The following is a 15,799-nucleotide window of genomic DNA, read 5'->3' on the forward strand; positions in this document are numbered from 1 at the left end:
AACAATGGTATACCAGTATTCAAACAATGATATACCAGTGTTAAAACAATGGTATACCGGTATTCAAACAATGATATACCAGTGTTAAAACAATGGTATACCGGTATTCAAACAATGATATACCAGTGTTAAAACAATGGTATGCCGGTATTCAAACAATGATATACCAGTGTTAAAACAATGGTATACCAGTATTCAAACAATGATATACCAGTGTTAAAACAATGGTATACTGGTAATCAAACGATGATATACATGTATCAAACAATGATATACTGGTACCAGATTTAAAACAATGGTGTAACGTTATTCAAATGATGATATACAGGTATCAAACAATGATATACAAGTATTAAAACTATGGTATACCCGTATTCAAACAATGATATACCAGTGTTAAAACAATGGTATACTGGTATTCAAATGATGATATACATATATCAAACAATGATATACTGGTATTTAACAATGATATACTGGTATTCAAACAATGAAATACCAGTATTAAAACAATAGTATAAAAGTGTTAAAACATTGATGATATACCAGTATTTAAACAATGATATACCAGTATTCAAACAATGATATACTGGTATTCAAACAATGATATACCAGTGTTAAAACAATGATATACTGGTATTCAAACAATGATATATCAGTATTCAAACAATGATATACCAGTATTCAAACAATGATATACCAGTATTCAAACAATGATATACCAGTATTCAAACAATGATATACCAGTATTCAATCAATGATATACGGGTATTCAAACAATGATATACCGGTATTCAATCAATGATACACGGGTATTCAAACAATGATATACCAGTATTCAAACAATGATATACCAGTTTTCAATCAATGATATACAGGTATTCAAACAATAATATACCGGTACCAGTATTAAATCAATGGTGTAACGGTAATCAAATGATGATATACAGGTATCAAACAATGATATACAAGTATTAAAACAATGGTATACCGGTATTCAAACAATGTTATACCAGTGTTAAAACAATGGTATTCTGGTAATCAAATGATGATATACATGTAATAATTTTACATGATTATCATCATTTAATTAACAGAATACCATTGTTTTAACACTGGTATAACATTGTTTGAATACCCGTATACCATTGTTTTAATCAATGATATACTGGTATTCAAACAATGAAATACCAGTATTAAAACAATGGCATACCAGTGTTAAAACATTGATGATGTACCGGTATTTAAACAATGATATACCAGTATTCAAACAATGATATATGGTATTAAAACGTATAAAGAAAGAAGAATCATAGAACATTTGTACAATGAAACAAAATCAATACCTCTCACACATGCTGGTATCCAAGGAGTGTTGCCCCAACTTCCGCTAGAACATTGTACTGTTTTTGTCTTACCATCTTCAAATGTGTACAAATCATCACATGTTAATACACATGTCCTTGTATTTCCACTGAAAGTGCATTCCTTCTTAGCATTTAGAGGGGTGGGGTAAGAGATCTCACTACAAGGTCGTGCTGAAACACAAACAATTTTAATACTTAATCTATTTAAATGCAGACAGGATTTTCTGACAAAATATTTATATAATTATATGTTATTAAACATACATGTATATCCCAACCTTAGTGCAGTAGAAAATTAACTCCTTAAATAATTCAATAGACATAAACTTGTTATGGCTCTAATGTGACATGATGGCAACCTTTTCAAAAATGCTATTATAATCACAAAAATAAATTATTTTTATTTAATTTTTATTATCTTTTTTTAGGGGGGTCAATAAAGTTCATAGGAAAGGAACTTCCAAGCTTTACTGGTGGAAGAAGACCTCAGACACCCCTCTGAACATTATATCAGGCAGGAACACGCACCTGATTAAAATCCGACATTATTTTAGCTAATATACAAAAGAATCCAAAGTCCCCAGGAGGATTAGAACCCACAGCATTAGGAGCAAGTATAAGTTTAAAGTCAATGACCTTAACCACTCGGGAATTCACAACTATTCACGCTGATAGAACTATTTTTTTCAAATTATTAAAACTATAGTAGTGACATTATCAATTGTTGACAGACCTACTGTCCCCAGTTATTATGGAACCTTTATTTAATGTTGAAAAACTACCCTTTCCAGAGTTGTGTTGTTAGTCAAAAGTTATGTTGACAGACCTACTGTCCCCAGTTATTATGGAACCATTATTTAATGTTGAAAAACTTCCCTTTCCAGATTTGTGTTGTTAGTCAAAAGTTATGTTATATGTCAGTGAGACTAAAAATTTTTGGCAAAACGTTAAAAAAGATTCAAAGAAATCTTAACAACTTGCCAATTATAAGTGGTTTCCAGGACAGGAAAATAGTAAAAAATATAAATGTACGTTGACCTACCAAATGCGATAAACCTTAAAAAAAAGTATGTCAGCTTGAATTTTCGTGCAGTATAACTAGTCTCTATACTGTTGGTAGCTCAAATTTTTCAAATTAGATACTGAAATCACTAACATTTTAAATGAACTATTCCTAATGGATTTAACTCAATACAGGATTGGCACAGTACCTGTAGACGCTTGCAAAAATCATGATCACAATATAGATCAATACTGTTTTTTTCCCCGATTTTTACATTTTTCATTCATTATCAGACATAAATCGGTGTGAAAAGATGAATTAGACGTTTCAAAGTTCATTTAGGTGGGTGAAAAACAAGATTTTAGCATTTTATCATTCAAGCGCCTTGTCCGGTATATACCGAAATATGGTATTTAGTTTGTTGCTCCAGTCCTTTTTTTAGTCTCACTCATTCCTAATTCAAAGCTGGGCAAATCCATTATATAAATTCTGCAGGTAAAGGGTTAATTGTATTATCGAGGTCACTTACGCTGTACAAAAATTTGCTGCCTGCAAGATGCTTGATTTCCAGCCTGGTCTTCCACTTGAATAGTAAATGTGTATGTTCTGTACAAATCGTTAGTCCTCAGAATCTCTGGTTCACCAGTAACAAAAAATTGCTTGATTTGGTCCCGCTGATTTAGAGGTACAACATCTTCAATGCTTAGCTTATCATATTGTTTTTCTTCATTATCAGTGTCCATAAACACAATACGATCTGCTGGGCAATTTATCAGTGGAGGTTCCTCATCTTAAATACATATCGAGTCATTTGAATTTTTTTTATATATATGTTATAAATTTACCAATAAGGTCCTCAAAGTATCACATTTTCACCTAAATAAATAACATTACAATACATGTCTATGAACAGGACCATGATCAAAATGTTTTACACAGAGCTTTGGTGAAATTTCCTAAATTTTACAAAATTTGACCTGAAACAATTTGGTCATTTTGAGGTCAAGGACACAATAAAAAAATTCTTAGTCTGAAGCTTCAATCAAAAGTGAATAACAAACCGACCCTACTGAATTTTTTATCAATATGAGAGGCATGAAAATTGAAAAAGAGGGCAATGATGGCAGAATACTTGTTAATTATAAGATTTGTTTTATTTTTTGGTTTTTTTTTTACTATATGCATACAAGGAAAATCAATGACCCCCCAAGCGGGGCCAATTTTGACCCCAAGGTCTTTTTTTTAAAATAAATTGGTAGACACTCACTAGAAGATGTTTCATGCTTAATATCTAAGCTGTAGCTCTTTGGGTTTTTTTCAAAAGAAAATTTCTTTAGTTTTTACTATATACATATTAGGAAAATCATTAACCCTTCGGCAGGGTCAATTTTGACCCCAAGGCTTTTATTTGGACAAACTTAGTCACTTACTAGAAGATGTTTCATGCTCAATATCTAATCTCTAGTATTTGACTTTTTTAAAACAAGATTTTTTAAAGTTTTTACGATATACATATCAGAAAAATCAATAACCCTCTGGGGCGGAGCCAATATTGACCCTAGGACTGTTATGAGAACAAACTTGGTAGACAGTACTAGACACCCTCTAGAAGATGTTTTATGCCAAATATCTAAGTTCTAGCTCTTTGGGTTTTTTAAAAGAAGATATTTTAAGTTTTTCTTTATGTTGCCATGGCAGCAAGAGTTTTGCATGGAATTAAATTCTTTGAACAATTTTTAAAGGTGATAATCAAAGAAACATTCCTGTGAAGTTTGGATGAAATTGGCTAAATGATTTATGAGGAGATGTCGTTTAAAGTAAAAGTTTAAAGACTGATGTCGGACAGACGCCGCACAAAAAAAAAAAAAGATCACAAAAGCTCACCATGTCACTTTGTGACAGGTGAGCTAAAAACATAAAATTATCTCTGTATATTGTTCTTCTGGGGCATATATATATGTACATGTTTATGTATGGGGCATGTATAAGCAAAAATGATAACATGATAAAGCCAAAAATCTCTATCCAAAATATGAAACAATTTTTTACTTACAGTAATCCTATTATAGAATATGTAGTAAAAACAAACATTATAAAATGAAATTCCTTATTTAAAGGGGAAATAATTGATAAAATGCAAGTGCAAGAGTTATGGGCTGTGTCTTATATAATCTATGTGGGAATAAAGAACATGTGCTTCAGATTGAATGAAAATCCAATCTACAAACTTTTCTTAAATAACAATGCTGTGTATAATAATGTGGATGATGATGACTATACAGGACCTAGGCTTAAGGAAAGACCAAAACCAAATTACCTGTTACTTCAACATTTACTGTGCATGTTTCAACATTACCAGCAAAATCTGTTGCAGTATATACAACTTGTAAGTTATTGCTTACAAAATAAGTTGTATTAGCGTTGCTAGGAGATATGGTGAAGCTGCGGACGGCTGTGTTGTCACTGACTGTCAACTGAGGTAGCCTTGGTGGCAGAGCCTCGTATTTTCTTATCGATATTGGGGTTGTTGGACAATTGTTGATAACCGGTTTTTCTGTGTCTGTAAAAATATAAAACAACAATATCAGCTGTGAAAACAAGATATAAGAATATTTATATCATATGTAATGTACATTTAGTTATTTCTTGTTGTCATCCACTCTTTATAGAATTTAGTTTAGTAGCAATTTTTTTTTCTTTCCAATTTTTTTTTTGGTTGGGTTTTACACTGTAAAGTTCATATGGCAACTTTCCAGCTTTACTGGTGTAGAAAAACTTTAGGTGCTCCTCCATGAATCATTTCAGTTACAAACAGGCACCTGAGTAGAACCATCAACGTGATCCACAAGCTAGCTGGATAGCTCCAACACATGAAAGAATCCAAACTCCCTAGCAGGATTTCAACCAACAATGTTAAGGAGCTAGTGGTTTGAAGTCAACAACCATAACCACTCAGCTATGGATACCAACCGAAATTTTATCAACATACAGCTAAGATTTAGTTAGTGATATCGTATCAAAGATTTCAAAATCCCCATCAGGATTTTAACTTCCATATTCTAGTGAAGAGAAAAATGATTTGAAGTCAGCAATCGTATCCACCTGGCAACAGAGACCCATGGACAGGGTTAAACATATCTATTAATAACCTACTGTGTAACAAGCTCTAGCAACTTGTGTTAATCACAACAACCCTCTGAGTCTCTATATTCTGACACTACCCAGTACTGCATGGTGTCATAATAATGAAGCATGATCATGACTGATATAAGGCTCAAAACTATGATTCCTGGGTTTTAGAGACACACAGCGACATCTCTCCTTTCTTAAAGACTGATTGTAAGCATCTGAATATCAAGCTTTACAAAATAACATATTTTTACTGTCCATCACATTGGTCAAATGTTTCACAAGTAACAATAGTGTTTCATTTAACAGTTATTGAAGCAAAATGAAATTTATACAAACCTCTACATGTGGGCACTTGTTCATTATTAGAAAAGAAGTTGTCTCTATTACAGGTCAAGGTCACATCATTAGAGAGGCTGTATCCTTGCCTAAGACATTTAAAGCTAACGGTGCTTCTGTCTGCAAAACTATCAGCTATTATATCACCATCTGGTGGGTATGTGGGGTCCAAACACTTCTCTCCTGAAGAAAGATATACCAAACAATGTTAATGAATACAGCAAATTTTCATATACAAAAACATTGTAAAAAACAACCTCATTTTGTGTCAGTCTGGGATTATTTTACTCGGATGTGTTTATTAGTCATATAAACTCATTTTCTATCATGTAGATGCTTTAAGGCTTTAATGGTTGAACATTTTACACATAAATCATGAACAGTGTATGCTTGTAGTTACTAAAATGAGAGTATTTTTTAAATCCTTATAATGCAATATTAGTTTTGAGAGTAACTCAAAGTTCAGTCCTTAGAATACCGAAGCTAAGAGTAAATTTGCTTTGTTTTTTTTTCCTGTTTCTCTGTCTTTTCTCGGGAGATTTTGACAGGCGATATTACATGTTTGCCCTTACGTTAGAAACCAATTTTTAGTTTAACTTAGGGGCACCATTCTTAAAACACAAAATCTGAGTGTAACTTAGCTTTGTTCTTTGTGTGTATCTCTGTTCATCTCTTGGAAAACCAATTTTCATTATTGCCTTTTACTTATCATTGAAAAATGCCTTACGACTAGCCTCTGCAGTGTGTATAGGCTAGTCATACATAGCTAGAATTGTTGGCTAGCGGTAAGGACCTGTACGGCTAACAAATTCCATAAATATAGGGGTAGGGTGTTTGTGATAGACATCAGGCACCCATTAAATCTGATAACCGACCATACTTTTTGGGTCCCGATACCCTTAATTTACCATTGTGTATCTGACAAATCAAACATATGCCAATGCCATCATTATCATTTATCAATAAATAGATGCAGATAAATGATTATTCCCAATTCTCTGCCTTTTTGGGATTTTTGGGTGAGCACTTCTGATGATGGATTAAAATCTCAAAATGAAACTCAACTCATTTATCAATTGTGGTAAGAGTTACTAAAGAACTGACCCTCAATCCTTACACTGCTTGAACTTTTAGTGATCAGTCTTTGCCACCCATAGAGATCCTGCTCTGCATTATTTGTTCTGTCTATGGGGTGAATTACTAAACTTCCAAGCTTTTATATTCATATATCCCTAACATTGCTAATGAACAGATCCATAAATGGGAGCTGGGCAAGTCCATTTAAGAAATTTAACATGTTAAAAATAGTTTTAAATCTTACCAGTACACTGCAAGCTTCCAAAGTCCCAATATCCTTCTTTCAAACAAAAGACTCGACTGTCAGACCCTGCCTGAGTTTGCCCTTCACGTGTGTCAGATTGACAAGTAAAATCAAAGAAGCTTCCCAATGTTGTAACACTTGGCAAAGCATAGGAACTCCCTGGTGCCTGTTTTGGTGTACCACAATCAATCACTACAAAAATGAAAATAACAAAAAAAAATTTGTAAGTGATATAATAGTCAAACATGTGCCTACAGTCATCTTCAGACCAGAAAACCTGCTATAATTGCTAATGTATTTACCTTTTTGAACAATAGCAGCTCAAAGAGAGGCTAAATATCGATATGAAATTTTTTTCATTTGCCACAAACTGGTCGTATTTTTTTCCAAGAAGTTGACTTTGATATAACACTTCCTGCTTTGACAGGTCAAGCTTATAAATTTGATTATTTCATATAAAAAAAACTTCATTTGCATGAAAAAAACAAACATGCATCTGCATGAAAACAAAAACCTTGAATTTGCATGAAAAACAAAAACCTTGCATTTGCATGAAAACATAAACCTTGCTTTTCACAACAAATACATACCTCCACATTCATATTGTGATCCTTGCATTTCATAATCATCAGTATTAGGATTGTAGGTGCAGAACCTGTACTTGTCAAAAGTGTTATCCCCAACAGTACACTGTAGAGTAAGGCGCTGACCATAGTTATAAGGTCCGCTCTCAACAACAGGTGTTGTTTGGAGAAAATTCGGAACAGTCTCTGCACAGCTTGCAGCTAAAATATCAAAGACAATTTTATTACAGGTTTGATAAAACTGTATACTGGAATCATTGCGTACAGGTATTTTCGTAATGACACCTAAAATGATTAGCTTTTCTGACCAGTATAGAAGCAGGTCTATCTGAACATCCAGTCAGGTTAACCAACATCTATACTGTAAGTACATTAATTATTGTAGTTTAATGTTAAAATCACTTATACTTTAAATGGACTTTTTCTAATTCAAACAGGACAAGATCATTACAAAAATTCAACAGGAATAATAATTTATATACAGAACTTAAAAAAACTAAGGAGCTTAGACATTATGTTGTATTTCAAAGGAATGAGATTTTAAGCATAGTAAATAAATCGTAAATTTTTCGATGAAATTCTTTAATCATTAAAAAGTCTGCATTTTACATTTACAGTGTAACACTGACCTTGACATACTGGTTCGGTTCCAGTCCACTGTCCATCAAAACCGCAGAAACGTACGATTCTTCGAGGGGTGAAGCCTATGTTACAATTATACTCTACATGATCACTATATCGATGATATTCTCGTTTTGTAAGAATCTTTCCGTTTTCAATATTCTGGACAGGGGTATCACAACTCAACACTGGAAGAGAACATTAACGTCAGTTTTTATTAAATCAGTCTTTTACAATTTCATTCCTGAAAATCAAAATGACAAAACTTTCGCCACCAGTACACTGACACTCTTACTACGCTGTATCCTACATCTGTGCCTCTGACAAGAGCTCAATATTATTAGCAGACCGACTGTAAATTGTCATCATGATAATTATACGAACAAATGATAATAGACTGCTTTTAAATGAAAAGTTCAACAAGTCATTTCAGGAAGTTAGTAAGGTAAAGGTTAAGCAACTTCAAATAGTGATACTTAATGACATCCATGAATTAATTTTGTGGCAAATAGTATAATTTTATATCATCAATAAGTATTTCTTTGCTTTCAACAATAGTTGAATAGCATTTTTATTGGCTTTTTAAGTCTGACGGACCAACAATTACGTAAAATGCATATTTCTTCATCATAAGTGGCACCTTAATAAAAACCACAGATATTTACAAATTCGGATAGCATTCCTCCACATCCTTTACAAGGTGGTTTTCAGTAATTTACTAGTAAAAAAATGTGGTGTGGTATAAATTATAATGTTTGTTCTATACTTACAAACACAAGAATGACCAATATGATAAGTGTCAGTCGATAAATCTCCTCTTTCACCTGCTCCTCGTGGAATAGCGTAATTGGAGACCAAATCTGCTGTGTATAGCACATATGGAGCACTGCATTCACATCTGTATGATCCCTGCTCATTTATACACGTTCCGTCGCAATCGTGATTAGATGCACACTCATCTATATCTTAAAACAAAAATCAAAGAGCAAATGTCAGTGGGGATACAGTTGCAACTATATTAAGTGTAGAAATTCCGGCTTAAATAATTTGTTAGAACAAGGAGAAATAAAGAATTTTGTTCCTGAAAACTTGGAAATGACTAAATTTCAATAATGAATATAATATCAATGTCATTAAAATTTTGAGGACTTTCAAAATATCTTTTTGCCTGTTTTTTTTGTTTTTTTGTTTTTTTAATTACAAATACCAAGGTCTGCTATAACCAACTCAATAAAATACTCCTACATGGCAGTACAGTATATTTTTATAGGCACATATTTTTATAGGCACATACCATTACAACTTCTCCTGTCAGACGTTGATAAAGTATAACCTGCGTCACAAGAACAATAATAGCTTCCATCTGTATTATGACATTTGAATCCGCATATGTTTGTATCTGTACACTCGTCCTTGTCTGAAAAACAATTTTGAAAAAAAAAATTGTAGGATAAGTTTTTATATGGTCTAAATATAGTTATAACTATTATCAGGGAGATTATATTTAAGATAGGCAGTCAAAAACATCTCCTTATTTCTTGGCTTTCATTTTTTATACCCACAAAATTTGTACTCATGTGATACCACTATTTAAATAATACTTTACAAGTGTGTTCCTATAGGTTTCTAAAATGTTGGATTTTAATTGTTGGATTTTAAGACCACAGGACAATGTTAATGTTCAATGTCGAAAATGCAGATTTAACATTAGTAAAAATCAATGTATGTTCTTTTTTTTTCCAGAGATATCCAACAGTTTTTTATTAGTTTTGCTGAGTTAACGTCATCCATACTGTCATAATGTCATATGACAACTTTCCTATTTCACTGGCTGAAGAGCTTGGGTACACCTTCATGCATTATTTTAGGCCTGAGTCGGCACCTAAAAAGGTCATAACCTTACAACTGTAAGCTAGGTGGATAGAGTTCTAAAGTAAAAAAATCCAAAGTCCCCGATAGGATTTGGAGCCACAGCAGTGAGGGGCAAGTTATTTAAAGTTAGCAGTCTTAACCCAGCCTAAACCATTCACATACATGTGAACTCTCCCACTTTAAGCGGGAGACTCCCACTTTCTGCAGCCATACTTCCAAAGATATTTCTTAAAATAAGGGGTATTTTCACAAATCAAAGAAATCTCCCTATTTTTTATGTCAGAACTTCCTTCTTTGTTTATTGCAAATTCTAAAATCTCCCTCTTTTTGAAGAAAAATCTCCCACTTGATCATCCAAAAAAGTTCACATGTATGCATTCAGCCACCTTGGTCCCTAAATATGATATGTCCCCTGCAGGATTTGATCACCACAGATGTAAAACAACAAACTGATTAGCCAATAGGCTTTCAAAGACAAGTAAAACACAAACAGACCATCACTATAATCTAGAATTAGAATGTAAAGGTTTTGTTTATAATGATAATGTTTATAGTGTGCACATGTCACATTGGTTGAGTCTGTAGTCGCCAACAGGCTTAAGATTAAACCTAAAATAATACCTACCTACACACTGTGGCAAAGCTGACAAGGTTCTGTCATTGTTACATGTGACACTTTGCGGACTATCTGTTGCAAACTCATAACCATTGCTGCAAGTGACACCAACATTTATACCAACATTTACCAAGTTACCAGCAGTATACCCATTGTAAAGTGCATTCTTAATGCTTGGTAGGAGGCAGGTCAAAACTGAAAAATATATACAAAAAATGACTTTATTTGTACGCAAATAGCTGAATTACCAGGGTTAAGTCCCTTTATTAACCCCTAGATATCAGAGTAACCTCCCTCTAATGATCAATCAGCAACATTAGGCAGTAAAAAAAACTATTCACTCAAAGTTTCTAAAGTTACAGAGCACTACATTTACTTCCTTGAAGAACAGTTTTTAAAAAGGAATATTCTGTTGATGAAACAAATTTATAACATAAGAAAGAAAATAATAAAAAGAAAGTTAGCAATAAAGAGATTTATCTCAAATGTGAATATATTCAGTGAACAAAAAGAGTCAGTTTTGTAATTTTTGTTATAAATACATTGATTTATTTATAAATGAGGGTTTATTGTATATAATGTCACTTTGGGAGTTAAACATCTTGGTTTTAACTATCTTGAGTGTGAATGAACTTTGGAGAGAAGCAATGACTCTGTCAATCTTCTGCACTGATATTAGTACATGACAAGGTGTATTGTTGCATCTGTTCTTATACATATTCATTGTGAAAATTAACAGCAGATGCTGATATTTCTCAACTATGACCGTTTAATAGAACCTTAATAAAAAAATAAAGAAGAGTAAAAGATAAAGTACCACTGCTTCTCTGACAGAATCGGACACCAATTTGATAACTTTCTTGAAATAGTAAAAAATTTTGAAAATGTAAAATTAACAGTATCAGTCTGGTAAGTGTATTTTCCAAATTACAAAAAAATGAACATCAGGCTTCATCGGAAAATGATCAAAATATTGCATCAAACCCTTTTGTTGGTCAGTAACATCTTATATTACATAACATTCTGCTGGAAATTACAATATGTACGTAAAAAATAAATCTTACGTCTGCATGTGGGTGCACCATTCTGAGACCAAGTGGCATCATCCTTACATATAACATATGGTTGCCCTACAAACTCATAACCAGCATTACATGTGTACTCATATATTGTACCAATTGATGTTCCATCTCCAAATTTACGTTCACCTTGCCCGTTTGCGATTGTTTCACTAACAACGCCATTTGGACATCCTCCGGCTGTATAAACAAAAAAATACAATTCAACTTAATATACAATTCAATTCAATATATGACAGGTAACAAGAAAATTACAAGAAAAATAGGACAAGTCAATATCTATGCATTCCTTCTAGCAGTTACATACTGACAAATTTTATCATATACCTTATAGTAATTCAATATGTTTACCTTATAGTAATTCAATGTGTTTACCTTATAGTAATTCAATGTGTTACCTGATACTAATTCAATGTGTTACCTTATAGTAATTAAATATGACACCTTATAGTAATTCAATATGATACCTTATAGTAATTCAATGTGCTACCTTATAGTAATTCAATATGATACCTTATAGTAATTCAATGTGTTTACCTTATAGTAATTCAATGTGTAACCTTATAGTAATTCAATGTGATACCTTAAAGTAATTCAATGTGTTTACCTTATAGTAATTCAATGTGATACCTTATAGTAATTCAATGTGTTACCTTATAGTAATTCAATATGATACCTTATAGTAATTCAATGTGTTTACCTTATAGTAATTCAATGTGTAACCTTATAGTAATTCAATGTGATACCTTATAGTAATTCAATGTGATACCTTATAGTAATTCAATGTGATACCTTATAGTAATTCAATGTGTTACCTTATAGTAATTCAATATGATACCTTATAGTAATTCAATCGGATACCTTATAGTAATTCAATGTGTTTACCTTATAGTAATTCAGTGTGATACCTTATAGTAATTCAATGTGATACCTTATAGTAATTCAATGTGTTACCTTATAGTAATTCAATGTGATACCTTATAGTAATTCAATGTGTTTACCTTATAGTAATTCAGTGTGATACCTTATAGTAATTCAATGTGATACCTTATAGTAATTCAGTGTGATACCTTATAGTAATTCAATGTGATACCTTATAGTAATTCAATGTGATACCTTATAGTAATTCAATATGATACCTTATAGTAATTCAATGTGATACCTTATAGTAATTCAATGTGATACCTTATACTAATTCAATGTGATACCTTATACTAATTCAATGTGATACCTTACAGTAATTCAATGTGTTACCTTATAGTAATTAAATATGATACCTTATAGTAATTCAATGTGATACCTTATAGTAATTCAATGTGATACCTTACAGTAATTCAATGTGATACCTTATAGTAATTCAATGTGATACCTTATAGTAATTCAATGTGATACCTTATAGTAATTCAATGTGATACCTTATAGTAATTCAATGTGATACCTTATAGTAATTCAATATGATACCTTATAGTAATTCAATGTGATACCTTATAGTAATTCAATATGATACCTTATAGTAATTCAATGTGATACCTTATAGTAATTCAATGTGATACCTTATACATGTAGTAATTAGCTATGATACCTTATGGTAATTCAATACAATACCTTACATTCATTCATATGATACCTTACAGTAATTCAACCTGGAGTAACACAACAGAATAACTCATAAAAGAAGGATTTCCTTTGGTATGGTTATTTCTTTTGTCATAGGTTGATTTTCGAGCATTATTTCACACACAAGCTGGCACCAAAGTAGAACCACCAATCTTTTGTAAACTTACAAGTTAGATCTGTCAAGATTTGAAGAAAAGCAGTTAGTGACAAATGCATGGTAACAAGTCCGGGACCTGAACCATTTCACCACTGAAGTCTTAAATCTATTTATTTCATATTACACCATGCAAAATTATCTTTGAGTTAAGAAATCTTAATCATATATTCCATCAGATATCAAAGCTATCTAAATGGATCTACATTCATTACAGGCTAAACCATATCAATAATTACCTCTACAAATAGGAGGACTTTCCCAGGTACCATCTGATCTACATGTTATTTCCAAGTTGCCACTAGCAACTGTACCAGGATTGCATTCATAAGTAACCTTACTTCCATACACTGTCCCCGTTGATGACACTATGTAACCGTTAGTGCTGACTGGAACATCTCCACAGTATCTTGCTGTATAAATAAAAAGAATTGTGGCAATTCATTCATTCTGTTCACAATGATAGACTTAAACCCCTCAATTTTCTTATTTTGCAAATAGATTTGTCCTTGACTTTTAATGCATAATCTGTGAACTGGCTTTGCCTTGCATTGAATTTGTATGTGTAATGGCTTTGCCCTGCCTTGAATTTGTATGTGTCATGTATATTCCCTGCTTTGAATTTGTATGTGATTTTCAGTTCTAGGAGGTTAAGGGTTAAAATAACTGCAATATGGTATAGATATTTTTTAATAAAATAAAACAAGATACCTAAAAATGAAGCAAATTATCATATTGTTTGATGCAATCAATAAACATAAAGCCAGAAATTTAGAAAATATTGAAGTCTGACATTCCATAAATCCTCATGTAAATATGGAACAGCTATTATGAGTTAGAAATTACCTAAATAAGAGGCAAAAGTATTGAAATCAGATTTTATATTTTTATGGTACAACTGTAATTGTCTTGAAAACTTACGTGTACATCTTGGAACTTGTCTGTAATTCTTCCATACACCTTTGTATCCACATTCAATATCTAACGATGTTTGTCCCGCAGGTATCTGTTCCTGCTGAAAAGCGTACCCGAGTTTACACGAGACAGTAGTGACAGCTCGGTAGTTTCTGTTTAGTGGCGGTGGATTCACAATCGTATTTTCATCATAATTAGGGTCAGGACAAGCTGAAAGGGGAAAAAGTTTCAGAGATAATAATAATAGTAATGTATCAGAGAAAAAGGCTTTAGATAAAAAGTTTACCATTTGCCAGTGGGCATTCATATAATATGTCATAACTTCAACCATAGCTAATATGTAATGTGCTCTGAGAACAACAGCCCATCCAATACTGATAGCTTCGTTATTCAATTGAATCATCTCTCACATTGTCAGTGTTATGTGTGGAACAATCTTTCATATTAACAGTGTTATGTGTTGAATCATATCTCATATTACCAACATTATGTGTTGAATCATTTTGCATATTGTCAGTGTTATGTGTGGAACAATCTTTCATATTAACAGTGTTATGTGTTGAATCATATCTCATATTACCAACATTATGTGTTGAATCATTTCTCATATTGTCAGTGTTATATGTTTAATCATATCTCATATTACCAACATCATGTATTGAATGTATTGAATCATATCTCATACTAACAGTGTCATGTGTGGAACCATCTTTCATATTAATTATTTCTCATACTGACTATATTCCAAACATTAATAGTAAATACCTGGTGACCAAGTTGCTTTAAATCCTTTTTCTGATCTTGTGACAGATGAATCCAGGTGAATTGTGGTTACACCACTATCCAAATTGAACACTTTACCAGCAAATTCATTAGTTGAATATCCTCTGCTTGGTGATCCTTCGTACATTTGCCCATTTTCATATATCTTTTGAATGAAAAAAAACATCAAATCCATTTCATTTTTTTATATTGCTCATGTACTGGTTGTTTTTCTTTAACCATATAAAATGTGAAACAAATAAAAAGACACATTTCCAATCTTAAAGAATTAGCTTAAATGGTTGTGGCAGTACTCCTATGTGCACAAACAGGCACCCAAGTAGCACCACTGACCTTGTAAAATCTAACTGGATAGCTCGCTCACATAGAAAATGAAAGGTGCTTAGTGGGACTTGTACT

General features: G+C 32.3%; 1 protein-coding gene across 1 annotated transcript in view; it reads right to left on the reverse strand.

Annotated features, from left to right (window-relative positions):
- The window catches only part of LOC132727393 (uncharacterized), a 66,023-nt gene that overhangs the window by 22,548 nt on the left and 27,676 nt on the right, over positions 1-15,799 (reverse strand). Inside the window, exons 11-24 of the mRNA XM_060712850.1 lie at positions 15,383-15,545; positions 14,624-14,827; positions 13,942-14,115; positions 11,917-12,111; positions 10,862-11,047; positions 9,659-9,781; positions 9,135-9,329; positions 8,373-8,552; positions 7,750-7,944; positions 7,160-7,351; positions 5,839-6,021; positions 4,688-4,930; positions 2,900-3,160; positions 1,347-1,538 (exon numbers count right to left, since the gene is read on the reverse strand). Coding sequence (XP_060568833.1) covers positions 1,347-1,538; positions 2,900-3,160; positions 4,688-4,930; positions 5,839-6,021; positions 7,160-7,351; positions 7,750-7,944; positions 8,373-8,552; positions 9,135-9,329; positions 9,659-9,781; positions 10,862-11,047; positions 11,917-12,111; positions 13,942-14,115; positions 14,624-14,827; positions 15,383-15,545 — 2,686 coding nt within the window. The remainder of the gene's footprint in view (positions 1-1,346; positions 1,539-2,899; positions 3,161-4,687; positions 4,931-5,838; positions 6,022-7,159; positions 7,352-7,749; positions 7,945-8,372; positions 8,553-9,134; positions 9,330-9,658; positions 9,782-10,861; positions 11,048-11,916; positions 12,112-13,941; positions 14,116-14,623; positions 14,828-15,382; positions 15,546-15,799) is intronic.

This window comes from Ruditapes philippinarum, unplaced genomic scaffold (assembly GCF_026571515.1).
Source record: "Ruditapes philippinarum isolate M1 unplaced genomic scaffold, ASM2657151v2 ctg7911_1_1_1_1, whole genome shotgun sequence".
NCBI lineage: Eukaryota > Metazoa > Mollusca > Bivalvia > Venerida > Veneridae > Ruditapes > Ruditapes philippinarum.